Here is a 20385-nt window from a genome sequence, read left to right on the forward strand (position 1 = left end):
CATACTGTATACAACATAATCATAGAGCCTGAGAGTTACAACGCTTTGTAAATATGGAGGCGCATGAGAAGACAACATCTTTCAAGAGTCCATGGGTGAAGAAGAGAATGCGTGGTCGTGAATCAAGGGGGAGACAACAGAATAAAGGAGGATGGCAAAAGCACACGCTGTAGTTCTTCCCCCATTAGCATGCTTTTTGTCCCGCTCACGTAACATGCAAATGAAAGGAGTTCTTTTGCCATACAAAGTAGAATGTAAAACCCAGTAAAATAAACACCTGAAGAGCATCCACCCTGATACACCACAGCAGTACAGAAGCCATTCATTGACACAAAGCTTTTATTTTGACTCAAATGTGTTTCCCTGCATGCGCGTTTTTAGAAATGTATCTTCCGTAGTGCAACCTTAAAAAAGGTTTCAAAAATACTCAGAAGCAATTGAGAAAACGTGAAAATGTCCACGTTTCCTATCACAGCTTTTCTCAGTTGCTTTAGAATATTTCTCAACACAGTTTCGATGTTCCTCGAAGTGTTGATGCATTTCCCAAAGCAGCTCATGCGTTTAGCAAAACACCACAGTTCTGCTGGATGCATGAGCTTTTTCTAATGTCACTGAATGAGTTATTGCCAGGTTCCTTTGACATTGTGTAAGCATGAGTGGTCAAAATATTTAGCCATTTTCTCAGAATGAAAGCCTTTCTGTGGCTGACTAACTGCTATTGTGTGGTTTCACGTTCAATTATTCTATTAACATCTTATGACAAGTGCAAATAAACTATTTTATTTGTCCTGCCATGATCTCACAAAACTTTTACACTGCACAGAACATTACCATGGAGACCATCAATACCAAGAACATGAACTGTGGTAAGAAAACAGCGCTGCAACACTGAACAGCCTGTTGCTTCTGTCCTTTTGGACACCAGTTCTTACTGGTGTCCAAAAGGACGCCTGATTCTCTCCCTTGCAATGCAGCAAAGCCAGAACCACAATGTGCACCACATCCACCCTCTGCATTCTACACCTACACACATCCTTACATCTCTTCTTCTTCCAAGGCAGAATTGTTGCCTCCAGGAATGTTTATCTGAGAAGGCTGCTACATGTTTATTTGTACTTTGATTTATTTTTTAAGAAGCACAAAGACACAACCAATAACTGTAAGCCAATTGTAGAATTTGTATTAAGCTTCTGAAACATTTGCAGATAGCTAGACCCTTTCTCTTGTGTACAAGTAAAAATATTGTGAAAAATTTCACACATTGGTTTGACAGCTTCACCTGCCATTCGAGAAGCGTCTGCTCTATGTCAGACTTTTGCCTCTAGGGGGAAATCACTGCACACAGTATGACGATACTTCAAGCTTCTTAAAACCTTAATGGCTCTAGTGGTAAAGCCTAATACTGTGTGTCATAAACATGGTTATGAAATCTACTTTAATGTCCATATTCTGTAATAACTTTGACTCTCATAGGTATGGTTAAAATAAAATGTGCAGCCACCGTGTCCCACTGTCTTCCTTCAGAGGCTTACTGGAAAATCCCTCTATGAAAGCAAGGCTGAAGCCTCACTCCGGGATTACAGCTTCAGGAAGATTTACTGACACAAACAAGGTGCACACTTCTTCCAATCTGAGAGCCCTCTCTGCATGAAAACATTCATAGAAGAACACTTGATGGTCACTACACTGGAAACCCGGACAAACAATGTCAAGGAATGAGCTTCCAGGGTGGGAATGTCGGTCCTTGCTCCCATGTAGGAATGCTTTAACTACAAGATGAGGATATGCTGACCCGCGTTACAAAGAAACCTGTCTGAAGAGTCCAACAGAGTGGGGAGGAAGAAGGTGGGTTCTCGTGGTGTGGATGGGCCAGGAGAGCTGGACCCAAATGTACAACTCAGGGATGAACATCAGCTCTGCGATGGCACCACAGTCTCCCGGACACAGTGGAACTCCACCACTGTCCTCTCTGCCTCCTAAGAAGACAACCTTTCAGTCCTTGGGATCTCTGTCATCAGGAGTGTTTTCACCGTCTCCGGCTAAAGCCTCCACTCATCAGGCAAACCCTGGCTCCAGCCGACTGAATTCCCCCACTCCATCTATTATGAGCTCCCCAAAACTTTGGCAGAAAGCATCTGTTTCTCGACTCGCAGAGGAATTCTTCTGGATTGGTGGAAGTGTGGTTGCACAGCCTAAATGGAGACTGGGTCAGATAGGTAATATTAAGTCAACTGATCACTAAATAATACTTAAATAATCACAGAAGCTCAGCAGCCTGTTTAGCAGAGGTGCTTGCTGTCTGCACCACACTGAGAGGGAAGAGGGAAAAGTTTTACTGGACATTTTTATTCCGGGTGTTGTAAATTTAAAACATTTGCCGTGACGTGTTGTCGCGAATGGCCTTCAAAACAAGGAGCTCGCACGTATAACAAATTAGGGAAGCAGTGAAGCAGATAATGGGCATATGGACAGTGGACAATCCTTTAGGATTAGCCTGAATGGTGTGCCAGGTTGCGTCACATGCACCTGAGCTTCAGATTACAAACAAAGGTTACTCGCACACAACACATAAACTGGTGACCTGATAATGACTTCATTGTTAGGAGAAAAAAGTGGTTCTGTTAAACGCTTTCCCAGTATACTTACTGTGGGCGCACACACCATTAAAGATTTCATGGAAAGTCACTGAAGGAAAGTCAGAAGAGACACTGTAGAGCACTGTGACGCATCTGACTGTAGGCACAGGCGTTTCTTTTTAGACAATAAGTAGTTTGTGTATTTTCATGGTGTAACTCAGCCTGTAATCTCACGAAGTAATGCTTGATAGTAAACCTCTAATCATCCCTTTGAGCTCATGATACTTCCCAACACAAAATAATGTGGTGTAGGATTTCATAAGTTACAAACATTCTCAGTCAATGACAACAGTAAGGCTCTTTTGACTTGGTGGTGGTGTAAGTATGGCACCAACATGATATTTTTACTCATAACCTCAGCATGCACGGTCCCAACATAGCAAGATTTTATTATTAAACTGAACATTTGATATCTTTGGGCACCCTGTGGTGCTGTCCATAAATTAATCGCAGTGGATTTCTGACAATCTTGACTAAAGAAGCCTTTGATAAATTTGTTTCTTGTGTTGTCCTGTAGTGGAGAGGTGTATGTGCACCATGCAAACTGGCACTCAGTTAACCAAAATGAAGGGGAAGAAGAAAGGACTGGTGCGATTCTTTTACCTGGACGAGCACAAATCCTGCATCCGATGGCGACCCTCCAGAAAACATGACAAGGCCAAAAGTGAGTGACCAGCTTTTGGTGTGGACGATCACTCGGGACTATTCGTATTGCATGAGAATTGAATTCAGCTCAAAGTTCATATTTGTATTTACTGATTATGATGTCTTAAAGAAACCACATTTTAGGCGTGGCCCTTCAGCTGAGGAAAAGCCACAAAAAGCTGTTTTGATGAATATTTGGTTTGGACCATCAGTTATAACTCCTGTTAGTTCGGCAAAGTTTCTTTTGGTTGATGGCAAATTTACCAGAAGAGTTGGATTTCAGCTCTTTAAAAAGCTGACATGTTTTACATCTGATAAACTGTTGTATTGTTGGGCGTTGGGACATTTGTATGTTTGCACATGGTTCAATAAATCATTTTCCTGGCAAGATTTATAATGAAATGGAGGTTTTTGCACAATACTGCATATTATTGTTTATAATTTATTTATTTTCAATGCTGCAGAGACATGAATGACCTCTCTGTTTTTGTTTTTCAGTAACTATTGATTCCATTCATGAGGTGTGTGAGGGGAAAAAGTCAGAGGTCTTCAGGCGTTACGCAGACAACCGTTTCGACCCAAACTGCTGCTTCAGTATTTACTACGGGGACCGTGTGAAGTCCCTGGACCTGGTCTCCACCAACGCAGAGGAGACCCGCACTTGGATCACTGGGCTGAAATACCTCATGGCTGGTATCAGTGATGAAGATAGTTTGGCTCGGAGGCAGCGCACCCGTGATCAATATCCTTTATCCGCCCACACAACTGTTCAACATGGTTTATAGGCACAAATACATCACTTTATATTTGGTAAACTGATTGTTTAGCGTATGGTTCAGCCTTAACTGCAACTGAATGTGGTTACAGCAGACTTTCTCTGAGGCAGATAAAAATGGAGATGGCACCCTGAGCATCGGAGAAGTTCACCAGCTGCTCCACAAGCTCAATGTGAATTTACCCAAGCAGAAAGTCAGGGCGATGTTTCAGGTAAGACTTAAACTTGACAGACTTAACATGAATGTAACCTCTAATTGACACTTGCCCTCTGCTCCCCTACACTCAAAAAGTGATTCTTTGACCTGAAACATATAAGGTCAAAGGTTAACTTATTCAAACAATGAATCATTAAGGAAAAAATGCCTGGTGAAAACTGAATGTATACCAATCAAGTCAAATTTATTTGCCTAGATGTGATAAAATTTAGCGTTTTACACTGTACTTATATAACAAACTTACATAACAAAAGTTCACATTTAGGGCGTAAATATTTTTTGAGTGCAGACATGTTTCATATAATTTTAAACTACAACATGTTGGTTACTTGAATGATAGCTTTACCTGAGTTTATTTGTCAATGATATGTAGTAACAAGCCTCATCTTTATTGAGCACGAGCATTGCTGCCACTGTCATAGTCGCTGCCTTTGTCTTGTTGGCATGCGTGTATTCTCATTGATAATAACTGATCCTAAGGGAAGGGAAATGTATATATCAGAACAAATTTTCATGGCAAATTATTCAGTAGGTTCAGTAGCTTAAAGTGTTTCTGACATGATGCCCTTCAGAACCAGAAGAAGTCCTCCTACTGCGCCAAACTATTTTTTTTTAACTCACTTAAAATAAAAAGAGATCCAAGTTGAATTTTTACACGTGCAAAGTTAGCACAATAGCTTCCATATTCATAAACTCAGGGTCACTACTTTTTTAATGATATGGACTAATTTTGTTTAATAAATAAAGTGAGAGACTACATAGGTGTGTATGTCTCTCTTCTGGTAATGTCATTGTCTGTTTCCAGTAAGAAGGCAAGTCCCACATTCTGAGAAAAACTCACAGTCACTGTCGAGACATTTAACACCACACCTTTCGTGGTAGTGACAAAGCAAAAGCATCACCAGAGATAGCACGATTCCTCCTCAGAGGACCATGTCAGTAGTTAAATCTGCACAAAACAAGTATACCAATACTTGCAGAGCCAAACCGTGCAACTAAAATGGCTAAAATAAATAAATAGAGCAAGAAAAAATATGACAGCTAGTAAATCTAGTAAAATGTTTCAAACCCAGAAAATATGACAGGACACAAATCCTGCACTCTGGGGCAGCCTAAAGAAACCAGATTGGAAAGTGTATTAACGAATAAAAAAATATGTAAAATCCTTAAGCAGACTCTCCCTGTGATCTTCCCATGCTTCCCATCATCCCATGATTATATACAGAGAAGCATAAAATGCTACAGATGGAGCCAGCAGACAAATATGTGCATTCAGTGTTTTTGTTGGAACGGTGGAAAAGGCTATCACCGGAAGCCCATATGGTTGTCACAGATGGCCTTTGTTGTATCGCAATATTGCTTTAGTTGCAGTAGCTCACTGCCCGTCCTCCCCTCCCCCACCTGTGAATGAGCTCTGTTTTGATGCTGACAGATATATCATTCAGAAGGTACTGAGAGAGAGACAGACATCATAAAATGTTTTCGCCACTATCTGCAGGAAGCAGACACGGACGAGAACCAGGGCTCTCTCGGCTTTGATGAATTTTGTTCATTCTACAAGATGATTTCCACACGCAGAGACCTCTACCTGATTCTGATCTCCTACAGCAATCAGAAAGAAGTCCTGGATCTCCATGACCTTGCACGCTTTCTGGAAAATGAACAGAAGGTAGTCAAAAGTCAAACCAATCACAATCATCTGTTTGATACTATTTATCCCCATTTTTACCTCTCCTTGAAATGTATTTTAAGTGTATCAGATTGACATCAGTGATGGTGTCTAAGAAGAAGCTAAAATGTATTTTAACCAATCACTGCAGTGCAAGAGACAAACGTGAAGTCATGAAATTGAGATATAACAAGCAATAAAGTGCTTTAAAAGATTGAATTAAATTATTGCTAATAGCAGTTTTCAAAAAGCTTTTAACTTTTGGATCCAATAAGATAAAAACAGTTCATTGTGTTCTATTTGTAGATGCGAGGCCTAAACAGAGAGCATCTAGTGGACATAGTGGCCAAGTTTGAGCCGTGTCCTGAGAACCTCCAGCGTATGGTACTGGGTATTGATGGTATGTAGGCCTTGCTCAAAGTGCCTGTGGCCGGTGAAACGTCGTTATTATCACATGTCAGTCAAACCAGATTTAATTTTCAGTCTGCAAATAAAATAGCTGCTCCAACAACTCTCTTCCTTTAGGTTTCACCAACTACATGCGGAGTCCTGCAGGCGATATCTTCAACCCTGAGCACAATCAGGTAAACCAGGACATGACGCAGCCTCTAACCAACTACTTCATTGCCACGTCTCACAACACCTACCTGACAGGAGACCAGCTGCTCTCTCAGTCTAGAGTGGAAATGTATGCCTACGTCCTGCAGGCAGGCTGTCGCTGTGTGGAGGGTAAGAGCCGACACAACAAGAACCTGAGCTGTTATTTCAGTGTGTGATTTTGGTTGTCAGCTCTTTCCCCCTCTCTTAGTGGACTGCTGGGATGGACCAGATGGAGAGCCCATTGTCCATCATGGTTATACCTTGACATCCAAAATTCTCTTCAAAGATGTAATTGAAACAATTGACAAATATGCCTTCACAAAATCACAGTAAGATTTTTTTTTATTCCTGGTGCTGATTACAATTTTGTCGAGCTGGTGCACCTGCGCAGTCATTCAGTTATTGTCACCTCACTGCCAGGTATCCCGTGATCCTGTCCATAGAGAACCACTGCACTGTGCCTCAGCAGAAAAAGATGGCTAAATATCTGAGAGAGGTGCTGCAGGACAAACTGGATCTGAGCAATGTCAGCGTGCATGAATGCAAAAAGCTGCCATCCCCTGAGATCCTGAAAGGAAAGATTTTGGTCAAGGTAGAGTTGTTTTTACCCACACACACAATCACAATCACACACAAGCACACACACGCGCGCGCACACACACACGCACGCGCGCGCACACACACACACACACCTATATGCTATTCAGACGTCACCTGACTACAGTAGGTAGTCGCTTCCAAGTATCATCTCATTGTAGTTATGACATGCAAAGTGGATGAACCAGCTGACAAAATACCTCACTGAGCTGATAGGAAGTTAACTTTAAACCAAATATTTAATCATCACAACCAAGGAATGCAGACGAGCATCTCTGATCGTGCAACGTGTTGAACCTTAAAGCAGATGGGCTACAGCAACAGAAGACCACACCAGGTGCCACTCCCTTTAGACGAGAACAGGAAACTGAAACTAAAGTTCACATGGGTTTGCCAAACGTGGACAATCCTCATTACCTCACCGTCTTGTGTCAACAGTTCAGTCTGGTGTGGTGTTGCTATAGTCTGGGTATATTTTCTTGTCAAATTTTGGGCTTGAGCATCAGAATAAGGACCAAAATCTCAGAGGAATGTTTCTAGCACCATGGAGTTAAGAGTTAAGGCAGCTATGAAGGAAAAAGGAGGGTTAAACCCAGGACCAGCAAGGTGTACCTAATGAAATGGCTGGTGAAATTTGAAATTAAGCAATACTGTTCACGTTTAGCTCAAAAACAATTTACAATGATGTAACTTTTAGCGCCTGTGAGGCCACAGACTCTCATTCACATTACATCTCAGGAATGTGACTCTGCAGATGTTGAGGTGTGTTCATTTCCCTTTGTGAGACACAATGCTGAAAACTGTCTTTTTTCTTTTCTGTAACAAAGTCTGTCAACACAACACGAAGGTGTAAATGTAAACCCTGTCCAGTCTGTTGCAATCACTATCCCTCATGCAGTGATGTGTAACCCACACAGTACTTGTGTAGGTTACAAACTGCACACAGCAAGTAGAAAGAGTGCAGCTTTGTGCTTTCTCTATCATTGTCCTTGGCAGATCCTTGGCAGTTTACAAAATAAATGATTATATGTATATTATTACACACACACACACACACACACACACACACACACACACACACACACACACACACACACAAGGCGATTGTTAATTTTCTGTTTTTAGGGGAAGAAGCTGCCAGCAAACCTTGATCCTGATGTGGAGGAGGGTGATGTGTCTGATGAAGACACTGGAAATGAGGAAGAAGAGGACGATGATGACGATGATGACGATGATAACCCACAGGCAAATGAAACATTTAAACAGAAAGAAAGAAACAAAGTAAGTAAGAAAGAAGGTAAATATAGTAAGATTGCAATTTGAACTTTTCAGGATGGGAATAGCGTTAACTCTACTAATCAGCCTAAGAAGAAGAGACGATTTGGGAGATCAATCATGAGAAGCTTCAAAAGAAAGGTCAGCTGATATAAAACCAATATCTGACAGCTTTCCGTTTGGGTGACTTTGACTTAAAATATTAGATTTTTTTTTCTTTCAGAGAAAAAAGAGAATACGAGTGAAAAACAAGGCCATGTCTGATGGTGAATCAGACTACAGCAGCAGCAGGGAGAGGACACAAATTGTTTACCATCCTAAGTAAGACCCGTTACTAAACGTCAAAAACAGCTGACAATCTAAACGTTATCATATCTGGGATTACACGTATATGATTCCCTCTGTCTCCGTAGAAAAAGGAAAACAATGAGGCTCTCCCGAGCTCTCTCTGATCTGGTCAAATACACAAAATCTGTCCGTGTGCATGACATAGAAACACAAGGTAAATCCAACTAGAAACCTTTGCCTGCATTTTTGTTTTCACTAAGCACATCCCAACTCATAGAAACTTTTCAGAGTGAGTGTCTCATACATTTTAATTTTCTTTTTGGCAGCATTCATGAGCAGTTGGCAGGTATCATCCCTGGATGAGACAGTAATGAACCAGATCTTACAGCTTAAACCGGGTGAGCTGGTGCGTTTCAACCAGCGCCAGCTTCTAAGAGTCTATCCGTCCAACTACAGAGTGGACTCAAGCAACTTCAACCCACAATCATACTGGAACTCAGGATGCCATATGGGTAACAAAAGTGTCACTAAAACTCAATACTAGCGTTATGTGATACTGTTTGTTGTTAACTTGTTAACTTGTTGTCACGTTGCTGTTTCATCTTAGTTGCTATGAATTATCAAACAGAAGGTCGCATGCTTGAACTGAACCAAGCCAAGTTCTCGAGCAATGGAAACTGTGGATATATTCTGAAGCCCAAGTGCATGTGTAAAGGTACGTGGTGTTCACTCACACTTAGTAGATTTCTGCAGATTACAAAGTGAAGAGCAATGAATCCTGGATCAGCACCTAATAAATACTATTGCTTTTCATAAGGTGCCTTTAACCCAGTGTTGGAGGAGCCCCTGCCAGGACACAGAAAAACTCAGTTAGTGCTGAAGATCTTTAGTGGACAGCAACTTCCTAAACCCAAAGACTCCATGTTTGGGGACAGAGGAGAGGTCAGGTCAAAATACAGTAGATATAAAGTCAAAGAGTTCAACAAAAAATACGTTTTTAACACTAAAGTCAAGTTTTTCTTGGACTTTTTTTAGATAATTGATCCCTTTGTTGAAGTCGAGATCATCGGCCTACCTGTTGACTGCTCCAAGCAGCAGACTAGAGTAGTGCATGATAACGGTACGTGTGAAGCTCCACGTTGCAGTTTAAATCACTCCGAGCCAAGCTGACTTTGTGTTTCTCAGTCTTGGTGACATTCCTTTCTTTCAGGTTTCAACCCAATGTGGGAGGAAACCCTCGTCTTCAACATTCAAATGCCTCAAATCGCCCTGGTGCGATTCCAGGTGTGGGATCACGATCCTATTGGAAGAGACTTCATTGGACAGAGGACTGTAGCTTTTACCAGCATGATGCCAGGTGGAGTACCTGTACACTTGTTTGCTTGGTTCCAGAAGTTATACTTCTGAAAGGATACTCCTTTATTCTGTTAAAATTGTTGCCTTTTGAAAGGTTATTAATTTTTCAGTGTTGCAAAAACTTCATTTTTACAAATAAATTAAAGATTTAGGACAACTTCCCACTTTCTGCAGAGTATCATTAGTGTTTTGTTTTAACTATGAGGCATTTGGGAAATGCATCTTCAGAACATCAAAAATATGAGAAACGTGCTAAAGCGATTGAGCAAAACTTTATGAATTTGATTGTTTATCCTTGCCAGTGTTGCAGATTTGTTTTGAGTCCTTACGTGTTAAAAAAGTGAAAGAATATAAGGACTGAGCTTCCATCAGTGGACTTATATACATATACACACAACGGTGCAAGAAAAGAGCACAACACATTGTCATCATCCAGTCCAGATCACACCCCCCTCAGACCAAAACAATCAGCATAAACCATCAGAGGCAGCAGAGCGGACGGTCTGATCTCACACGCTTCCACAGCAGCTTCTTTCCTAATACAGGAAATACTGTTTTTATACTTGAAATTACCTGACATATTGTCCTTTCCACAAAAAAAATTCTGAAGTAATTTTGTGGACTTGAAAATCTAACTAGAGTAAAATAAAAATAGAGCAAATATCTTGAGTTGGAGCGTTTTTTAATTTGGTGGAAATATTATGAAAACTTGTCTCATGAGACTTTGATGTATTTATTGAGACTGGATGTCTAAAATACTTCAACTGCTTTCAAAATGTTCTGTGCTTTTATTGTAATACCTGTGCTGATTTTCCTATAATATAAATTTCCTCTGACTTATGCTCTCCACAATACAACAATAATTAATAACGACTAAAACTAAGATTGAAACCAGTGAAAACTAAACTGAAGTGAGCAAACAAACCCTGAGACTATTTTAAACTAAACTAAACTGAAAGCAAAAAATGAAAACAGAAAAAACAAAAACTAATTCATAAACAAAACTAAGATAACTCTGGTCTTGACTTTATCTCCGTGCGCATTTTTTTATGTTGGCATTCATTTGTCTCTGACTCTAAGCTCTCCACAAGATGTCCTACATATCCAAACCCAGTGTAAGTGTACAGATGCCAAATAAAAGATTTCAAATCTAAATAATTTTTTTCCTGTTGTTTGTTTGTGTGCTTGTTCGCAGGTTACCGCCATGTCTACCTGGAGGAAATGGCGGAATCATCGATCTTTGTTCATGTCGCTATTATTGACATGGCAGGAAAGGTATGGCATTATAAAATACACTTACAGATCTAAGATCATCTTCACCTGACAACTCTATCTTATGATTTCTGATTTCCTTTGTGTGACAGATCAAACCAGCAAATGCTGTGCAAGCAGCTAGGAAACACATCCAAAAAGCAGCCCAGAAGCATATGAAGAGCCATCAAAGGCAGCCATCTCTAGATTTTTCTGTCCAGTCTTCAGAAGATGGACGTGCTTTGTACTTCCGCAAAGATCTGGACACCATCTCTCAGGACAGCAGGAGTGGGGAAACGTCTCATCTGGTTCAAGGGCCCGCAGCCAAGGCTGCCATCCACAAAGGGGCCCTGAGTGAACCTGTCAGGCGAGCTCACAGAGTTAAAATTCTTGAACCACAAGAGACAAAGAGAGGGATCTTTAGCCGGATGTCTTCCACTGACTCCCAGCACACTGGGGTTGCTCCCTGCGTGATAGCTGAAAGCTTTGACCTTGAGACCTCTTCCCAGACTTCTTCTCCTGACAGTCCTGCTCCAGACAGCCAAAATCCAGTAATTCAAGAGGAGCTGGAAAATGACCCCAGTGAATTACAACAGTCCAACTGTGCTGGGCAGCAGATAGAGTCAGAGCAGCCTGAACCACCTGAGGAATTACCACCAGAATCAAAACCAGGCAATGACATTGCCACAGAGCCTGAGCCACTGCCAGAAGCTCAGAGTCAGACCGACACAGTCCCTCAGCCTCCACTCGTGCCACAGCCAGAAGCCAAACCTTCTCCTCTTGTCCCTCCATCATCCCCTGCAAGGGTTAGACGGACTTTAGAAGCTCCCGTGACCCCCTGGCCATCCACCCCAATAAGGACAAAGGGCCGCTCACGCAGTTGCCCTCGAAAACAGACTACCTCTGCTCAGACACCGATGCTGAACCGAAAGCCTACTTTCCACTGTCAGACGCGCAGAGCTCAAAACTACAGCAGCTACAGCAACCCTGTGAGACGCATACCCAACGGTCTCTGCCTGTTGGACACCACGTCCAGCAGCAGCAGCGACAGCAGCACCGACAGCCTAGACTTTGTGCCCCCGCCCTCATCAACTGGGTCAGAGCAACACGAAGGGACACTGCAGAGAGAGATGAAGGCCCTCTTTGACCAGAAGATGAGGGAGATCCGCTGTAAATCACCGCTTTTTCTAGATGGTGAGTCACATTTGCAAAAGAATGAAAAGAAGTTTGATTACAAAAGCTAAGTGGCTTTTTGTTCTTTACTGTTTTTGTGATTTTTAGATTTGTGACAGGAAGAGATCAAGGTCGTCCTGAAAAAAGAAAAGGATCAACAACAAGAAAAAAGAGGAATGATGGTGATGGTGGAGTGATATGTGTCAGATATGTAGCTTTTCTTTCTAGAATGATGGACGACGCAAAGCATTAAAACACTGTTAGATGGGTTTTTTTTATTTCTTTTCTAATCTTGCTGAAATGTTTACAATCATCCCAGTTTTTATGCATGAAGTAGTTTTTAAAAAGAAATTGCTGAAGTCACATGATGCCACTGCCAAGTGTACAAAATACATGATGCAGAGTTGCAAGCAGTAAACCTAGAAAGTAAACATGTGCACAGTTTGTTAGCAAAATGTTGAGTTTACAAGTGTAAACTGAAATTAAAAACGTTTTTTTATACTGAAGTGTTTGATTTTTCATTGAAAGAGTAGCAGTTGTACTGAAAAATCAGTAATTTATATATCTGAAAAAGTTGGACTTTTTTTTACATTTTAGTTCAAATGTAAATAATAAGGTAAATAATAAGGTTTACAGTCTACTGAGTTAATATTTCTGTAAATTCTTTGAACAAAGTTATCAAGTGTTATCAAGCCAAATGGAAAACAATAATTAAATCAAACATAAAAAGCTCTAAAAACTAAACATTTCATAGTAGTTGAATCTTCCAAAGGCTTCTATGCCTTTTCCTTGTCTTTATCTACATTTTCCTGGGATCTGTTCCCACTGCTGGTCCTCAAGCGCAGACTCAGCTCCTCAGTCAGTACAGAGCAACATGTCTTCTGTGGGATGGACATGCAATCAAGATTAACACCAGTGCAACAAAAACACTTTATTCCACCTATTAGTTTAATGCAAATACAGATGAATGGATGGGTAGGCATCCCAGTCATCTGTATTTTCTAAAATCCATGTAATAAATGACAATGTTGCTTCAAATTGCAACCAATAAAAAAACAATCTTCTAATGGCAGAAGAACTGCCGCAGCCAAAAAAAATCATCAATTAATTTAAAATCTTAAAGAATAAACACACACACACACTGTTTCACTTGAGACATGTAAGTTGCGACAACCTTGCGCGTACCTTGTGCTCTGCTGCACGCCTGCGACTCTTGAAGGTCAGCTCCAGGACAGCCACAATTGTTCCCAGCCCAAGGCCGAGGGAAAGCACCAGAAATATCCCCTTGAGGTTATGCGGCTGCACAGCTGACACCTTGCCCTTGTCTGCTATGCAGCTGCTTGCCCACCACTTGCTTCGCAAGTAACCCAGCTCCCCTGCCTCACTTAGCTGTAGGATTGCCACACTGAGGTTCTTTATGATTGGAGAACCTTTGAGGAAAAAAAATGATAGTTTTGGGTTATGTGCTGAATTTGATTTTACCATCTTTCATCTAAACTTAACTGTTTAATTAGAGTTTAAAAATAAATAACCTCACCAAGAGCAGCAGCAATGCTGTATCCCCTCATGCCAACGACTTCATGCGCCCGGACTAGTTCACAGTAACGCGCTACGGCTAAGTCCAGAGAAACAGACTCTCCAATGAAGGCGTAGTTGCCCTCTTTTGCACGTCGAATGCCTTCATCCATACTCGACACAAAACTCTTTGTCCGCTCCATGTGCTCATAGATTCTGCGGTACACTGGGTTGTTTGAATTCTAAATGAAGAAAAAAGAATAGCTTAGAGAGAAAAGCTCTCTAATTCCAGCTGAACTAGACACTTTAGGGCTGCAGTACTCACCTTAAAGAAAGCAAGTGTGGAAGAGCCAGCCAGGCAGCCATATTCAATCACATCCTGATTGGCCAAGTCCTCAAACCCTTTCACCATCAGGTTAGAGGACTCTGGGGTCTTAGTGGAGCTGAGGTTGGAGAAATAGCAAGCCAAGAGGACAACGCTAAATAACCACCAACTGCTGCAGATGACACGCCCCGAAAGGGCTTTGGGATGAGGGCCGGCACCTGAAACACAAAAAAGGCTCAACAAATGCCACAAAAGGGAGAGATGTTCACTTGTTTGTTGTTCAGATGCTTATCGGATTAGGTGGTGTCTGGATTTGCCATTAACCTTGAAGAGTCAGAGCTCCAGCTGTGTACCAAAGGCTGTGGAGGAGACCGAACGTGTTTTTCTCACTCTGAGGCTGACTCCACTCAGAAGGGCTGAGTCTGCAATTTGGATCAAAGGTGTTAATTGTTAATGAGACAGCACTCAGAGTAACCCACTGCCCGAAGGAATACAGATATAACCTCAAAACCCTCAAGAACTTAAATCAATCATTATTAAATGAATCATAATAATCACTTTAAAGAACTGCTTTCATGACCAACCTGGCAACTATGAAGATGCAAGCAGCCGTCCCCAGATAGGCAATGAGTATGCCAACCCAGGTCTGTGCTGAGAAAGGGGAAAGGAAATCAAAGAAGCCTGCATCCTCTGAAATGTCCTTCCTTAGCAGAATACTGATTCCCGTCTGCATGAATGGTTTGGTCATTCCCACAGCTTTCTCCCGAGCTGCAGTGAGAGTCAGTGGAGCAATAGCGAGGTCTGCTTCCTGTAGGATAAAAATATATTTGGCTAGTTTGGATATATAATGTGGATACTTTATTGGAACTTCTTAACATAGTTAGGTTTAAAGTCATGTTGATTTTTTTTTCAAAAACACCACATATTCACTTCTTCTTTTGAGAGTGCTTTGCTGCTCACCCCTCTCACCACCTCTCCAACCATCCCGTTCCAGTTCCCGCTCTCTTCCTGTCTACCATACGCGCCATCTTTCACCAGCTGCACTTTGTACTTGAAGCCCACTTTCTTGGCTACTTCAGAGAGCAGGTCCACGCAAAAGCCTTCCAGCTGAGCACCTTTGGACATCACATACGGCTCTTGCTGAAAGAATCGATGTGAAAGTCAGTGGGATTTATTTCACACTTAATTTTGTATTCACAAAGATATGCAAAGCCAGATTAGGTACCTTTATTGTTGTGATTCTGAGCTCTGACTGCACTGTTGTTGAGAGACAAAAATAATTAGATCAGCGATTCCATGAATTTAAAAAACCACAGCACACCTACATAACAGCTGTTTTCTGATTTTTATGGGACATTATTTGGAGTGTCATGTATTTTATTTACTGTCAAATATTTTTTAAATCTACTCAAAAAATCTGCACATTTTTAGCACACGCATCCCCAGGTCTCTGTTTATGTTTGAAAATGTCCTATAATATGTGTACCAATCAGGAATAACACTGATTATCACTGCATGCTGGCACCTGTTGGTAGGTGGGATATATTAGGGAGCAATTGAATATTTTGTTCTCAAAGTTTATGTGTTAGAAGCAGGAAAAATGGCCACAAGGATTTGAGTTAGTCTGACGGGGGCAAATTTGGATGGTAGACAACTGAGTCAGAGCATCATCAGAACTGCAGGTCTTGTGGGTTGTTCCCGGTCTGTAGTTGTCAATATCTGTCAAAAGTGGTCCAAAGAAGAAACAGTGATGAACCAGCAGCATCATAGGCTCATTGGTTGACCCATGTGGTCTGATACAACAGACAAGCTACTATCGCTGAAATTGCTGAAAAATGTTAATGCTGCTCCTGATAGAAAGGTGTCAGAATACACAGTCCATTACACTTGGTTCGGTACGGGACGGCATAGCTGCAGACCAGTCAAGGTTTCCTTGCTGATCCCTGTCCACTGGCAAAACCATGAACAATGGGCATGTGAGCATCTGAACTGGACCACAGAGTGATGGAAGAAGGTGGCCTAGTCTGACAAATCATGTTTTCTCTTAATCACAAAGCTGGCCGGCTGCATGTGCATCACTAGAAGGAAGCAGGGTAATGGTTTGGGCAATGATCTGCTGGGAAACCTTGGGTTCCACCATCCATGTGGATGTTTAACACCTATCACCAACCTAAGTATTGTTGCAGATCATGTACACCCTTTCATGGAAACAGTACTCCCTGATGGCTGTGGTCTGTTTCAGCAGGATAATGTGGCCTGCCACAACAACAAAAAAATGAGTTAATTTAAACCAAGAGTGGTTTAAATTCCTGCAGATGCACTTGACAAACAAGTCTGATCCACGGAGGCCCCATCTCACAACTTACAGGACTTATAGGCTCTGTTGCTAAAATCTTGGTGCCATATACCACAGCAAACCTTCAGGGGCCTAGTGGAGTCCATGCCTTGACAGATAAAGGCTGTTTTGGCAGCAGAAGAGGGACCAACATAATATTATGCAGGTTGTAACAATGTGTATATTGTATTTGTGTAAATGTTTCTCTCTCTTTGTGTGTTACCTTTGCAACAGGCTAACAACCTGTCCTGGGTGTAGCCAAACCTTTGTCCATGTGATGTTTTGCCATAATGCACAAAACCAAACACAGTAGATCTGCACCTGGTTTACTGTTTTTGGTCAACACCTCATATCAACTGTGAAACATGGTGGTGGAAGTTGATGATTTGGGATTGTTTTGCAGCCACAGGCCCTGGGCACCTCCCACTCACTGAGTGGACCACAAAATCTTCTCTATATCAAAGTATTCTAGAGACAAATGTGAGGCCATCTGCCTAACTTTGGCTGGATTTACTTCATTTTAAAACCTGCAATAGAGTACAGTAGATATTTTTTGTGTGTCCTGAAAATGCCCTGATATAAAAAACCATACAATTGACACAGAGTTTACTTTCTTTTATGTCTGTAAGCTGTACTAACAAATATTCACATTTTTACATGTTTATAAAAGCTCAAAGATTAGAAAGACACAATGGGAAGAATAAGTTAAAAAAACAAGTCCTTGTATGCTTTTACCATCACAGATGTTTTCATAGTTGGAGTCCAAACTAAATTTAGAAGAATCAAAAACTCCTTTGTGCAGCTTTTCATCTTCAGACTTTAACACACAGAGACGTCCCTGAGGTGAAATTTGGGGTCCATCTACTGACTTTTTGAGCTCAAGTGGTTTCCGGTATCCTGGAGATCTGGCGGCTCTGCTCGCCTACTTGAAAAGTGTCCACAATCTATTTAGAGCAGTGTGTTATTCCAAAAAATTACAATGCTATGGCGCTGTGAGATGGGAGGGCAGTCAAAGAGCATCAAAAGCCTCAATTCAGGCCAAGGCCTAGGGGATCCGTCACCACAGGGTGACCCTGACAACCATCAGATCCTCCGTTTCAAGAGATGACACCAACACAAGCTCTTAAAGCCCCTGTCAGTTTTTGGCCACTCTTACAGACAGGGTCATTGTTTGCTCCATGGACTTGATTTATTATCGTTTTTTGTGTCCGCTGGCTAGCTTTCTTGGACAGGATGTAGTGCAACACTTTGATATTCAGCAAGGCTGACAGTTTATGTATTTGTTTGCTGTCAACCATGATCATTTTCTACCAATTACTGGGGAGGAAACATGAGGAATTTGGCAAAGAAAGAAAGCAAGCTGCCACCACTCTGGATTACAAATGCAGTGACCGGGTCAAACTGTAACGTATCAGTCTGTAGAAGCAAACTTAACAAACACAATGTTGTTGTTGAGGGATGGATGGATGGATGGATGGATGGAGAGATGGAGGACCGGACATCCATCCATCTCTCCATCCATCCATCCATCTCTCCATCCATCCATCCATCCATCCATCAACAACATTGTTGGATGGATGGATGGATGGATGGATAGATGGATTGATGTCCATCCATCCATCCATCCATCCATCCATCCATCCATCCATCCTTATCTTTTATGCATAGATGTGATCTAAATAAATAAACAGTCTCTTACTTGCAGTACATGTGCCCCTGTCCAGGAGAAATCCAAAGGACAGCAAAAACAATCCAAGCAGCATCATCTCTCTTAATCTAGACTTGCAACCTACAAATTATTAGGAGAGTAGTAGTAGTTTAAGGAGCATGCATAGAAGAGATGCATCAACTTTATAACACAAAAGCAAAAAACAAAGCAATCAAAGCAATAAAAAAGCTTAAAAACTAACCTGAAAAGAGTCCAGGATTTGACAGCACGTCAGCTTCGAACTGACCCTGACAGTAGCCAGCGCTCGACTGTGATTCACTGTGAACTGGCGTTTTTCAGATTGCAGTGAAACAAGAGATAGCCAACCAAGACTTTGTGGGTGGAGAATGTGGAGTAATTATTTTAAGGGGGTGGAGACAAGCAGCATAATGTTCAAACATATAGCTTCCAGTGTGAATTAAAATGTGATTCATTCTAATGATGACTAAACAGATTATGCAAATAAACATAATCCGATTCACAGGAGGTTGCATTATAGTTAAGCTGAGCCCCCATAAGTTGCATGATACTTAAATTGCATGCTGGGCATTTGAAGCAAGATTTCTCTCATCGTAAAAGTAATTGTAGAAAGAGCGAAAGCTAGGGCATATTTGACTGGTTATTGGAGATGCTGATGTTACATATGCACAAAACACAAAACACTCAGTGGGGAAAGAGTCAAAATATGACTTTTTGCAGTGTTACACTCTCTGGTGAAATGAGACCATGTCGATCAAAGGGTTGCAGTACACAGAAAGAAGATAAAATAACGTTCTCTCTCAGAGAACATAAACAAGGCTTTATTGGACAGTGTTCACTGCCCTTGGAGAGACATCTGAAGCTCTGTGAAGTGTTAAATTGCTAAGAAAGCCTTTGAAATAGTGCAAATGAAACAGTGCTAAAGGTAATATGGAGTGAGAGACTGTTTTTTCCTTGCAGCTCTAAAACCAGTGTTTGACCTGTTCCCCCTCTTCAGGTTTGTATTTCTGATTGACTGCATGTTTCTTACAGTATGGTTTAATTATTAATGGAAAACCAAGAAGTTAAAGTTTTATTTACACCCAAATGAATCTGAATTCTGAAAATGTACACAGTCTTAAAACATTTATTAAAATATGAACTAAGAGGCTTCCTAGCAGCCGAACTGCAATTATTTTTTTCAGTTTTGCAGTAGGAACTGGTTACTTAATAAATACACATGATGTTAAAAATAAATAAATAAATAAATAAATAAAAGGAATGATGCTAAACTGTCTATATGAATTTGTTCTTCTATTGAATCAGTATGTATGTGTGTTTTCAGTGGGTGTCTTGTAGCTTCAAAATGTAGAACAGACCTAAAGAAGTGAGTAAGCCAGTGATTATATAATCAATCTATCTCATCTTTCATCTTATGCAGAAAGAGTAATAAATTAAAGTAATAAAGTAAATAAATCATTGCTGATTTAAGCAGGACTGAAATATGATTGAACTACCTTTTCCTAAAAACCTGTCCCACTAAACCATCTACAGGTCACTCTTCTGTTGCAGGGCTAATGTTGTAACATTGTAGAATGTGGCACAGTGGAATCATTATGAGGATCTTCTGCCAGCTATTGGCTTAGGACTATTCTTCTTCTTTTGCATGTTTTTATTTATTTATTTGATGTGTGGACTTTAGCCACATCCACGTGGGAGGTTCCCCTCTTGTCTAGCTGCCAGCTATTTGAAGTTGAATACTGTTAGTGTGGGTTTGGAGCCCTTTTCGATGAGGACAGAAAGGGGGAAACTGGTGTGGAGAGGCAGGAAACAAAGGTGCTGGAGATCACATGAGGAGCTGGTTGAATTAGTTGTATGGGAAAAAGCACACCTTTATTGCAAATGGTTTTACCCTGGACTGGCCGGTTCTTTTTTAGTGGAAGGAAGATCCATTTTTAAGGGAATATGTGGAGTTTTTAAGAAAAAACTGGACTGGGAACTGATGCTAGCAACTTATGTATTATGAGAGTCAAAGGAGGAAAAGCCTACTGCACAATTAGTA

At 41.1% G+C, this 20385-nt stretch overlaps 2 protein-coding genes across 3 annotated transcripts; one reads left to right on the top strand and one right to left on the bottom strand.

Moving 5' to 3' along the window:
* The first annotated feature begins 1584 nt into the window (after positions 1 to 1584).
* On the top strand, positions 1585 to 12988 carry plch2b (phospholipase C, eta 2b). Of its 2 annotated transcripts, XM_086292725.1 has the most exons (21): positions 1585 to 2216; positions 3154 to 3300; positions 3780 to 4023; positions 4139 to 4268; positions 5772 to 5942; positions 6249 to 6342; positions 6468 to 6671; positions 6751 to 6871; positions 6963 to 7134; positions 8265 to 8384; positions 8472 to 8555; positions 8638 to 8735; positions 8828 to 8916; positions 9029 to 9214; positions 9310 to 9417; positions 9520 to 9644; positions 9738 to 9822; positions 9913 to 10059; positions 11254 to 11333; positions 11423 to 12503; positions 12591 to 12988. In XM_086292725.1, exons 1-21 carry the CDS (start codon positions 1865 to 1867, stop codon positions 12596 to 12598), a joined length of 3846 nt encoding a protein of 1281 aa, XP_086148851.1. In that variant the 5' UTR covers positions 1585 to 1864; the 3' UTR covers positions 12599 to 12988. The 2 variants fall into 2 exon arrangements, with proteins under 2 accessions (XP_086148851.1, XP_086148853.1); XM_086292727.1 differs by lacking the exons at positions 1585 to 2216; positions 3154 to 3300 and having other exon boundaries at positions 3847 to 4023; positions 4147 to 4268.
* On the bottom strand, positions 12738 to 18651 carry grik6 (glutamate receptor, ionotropic, kainate 6). Its single transcript, XM_086292728.1, has 10 exons — positions 18568 to 18651; positions 18357 to 18446; positions 15548 to 15579; positions 15283 to 15462; positions 14907 to 15130; positions 14647 to 14744; positions 14323 to 14540; positions 14020 to 14239; positions 13668 to 13912; positions 12738 to 13363 (listed from the first exon to the last, which is right to left on the bottom strand). Exons 2-10 carry the CDS (start codon positions 18421 to 18423, stop codon positions 13259 to 13261), a joined length of 1389 nt encoding a protein of 462 aa, XP_086148854.1. The 5' UTR covers positions 18424 to 18446; positions 18568 to 18651; the 3' UTR covers positions 12738 to 13258.
* Positions 18652 to 20385: the final 1734 nt, after the last annotated feature.

The sequence above is a fragment of the Aulonocara sp. 'chitande type north' Nkhata Bay genome, linkage group LG5, assembly GCF_057382095.1.
Source record: "Aulonocara sp. 'chitande type north' Nkhata Bay isolate Kocher_YH1m ecotype deep benthic linkage group LG5, A_spYH_male_GT1.1, whole genome shotgun sequence".
NCBI lineage: Eukaryota > Metazoa > Chordata > Actinopteri > Cichliformes > Cichlidae > Aulonocara > Aulonocara sp. 'chitande type north' Nkhata Bay.

Bases quoted from the DNA above. Each gene is read 5' to 3' on its own strand.
- plch2b (XM_086292725.1), top strand. From the start codon at position 1,865: ATGGGCCAGGAGAGCTGGACCCAAATGTACAACTCAGGGATGAACATC. The intron at 8,385-8,471 runs GCAAATGAAACA...TGAACTTTTCAG, and splicing joins ATGACGATGATAACCCACAG to GATGGGAATAGCGTTAACTC. The intron at 8,736-8,827 runs GTAAGACCCGTT...CTGTCTCCGTAG, and splicing joins CAAATTGTTTACCATCCTAA to AAAAAGGAAAACAATGAGGC.
- grik6 (XM_086292728.1), bottom strand. From the start codon at position 18,423: ATGATGCTGCTTGGATTGTTTTTGCTGTCCTTTGGATTTCTCCTGGAC. The intron at 14,745-14,906 runs GTTGGTCATGAA...TCCAAATTGCAG, and splicing joins TGCATCTTCATAGTTGCCAG to ACTCAGCCCTTCTGAGTGGA. The intron at 14,541-14,646 runs GTTAATGGCAAA...TTTGTGTTTCAG, and splicing joins TGGAGCTCTGACTCTTCAAG to GTGCCGGCCCTCATCCCAAA.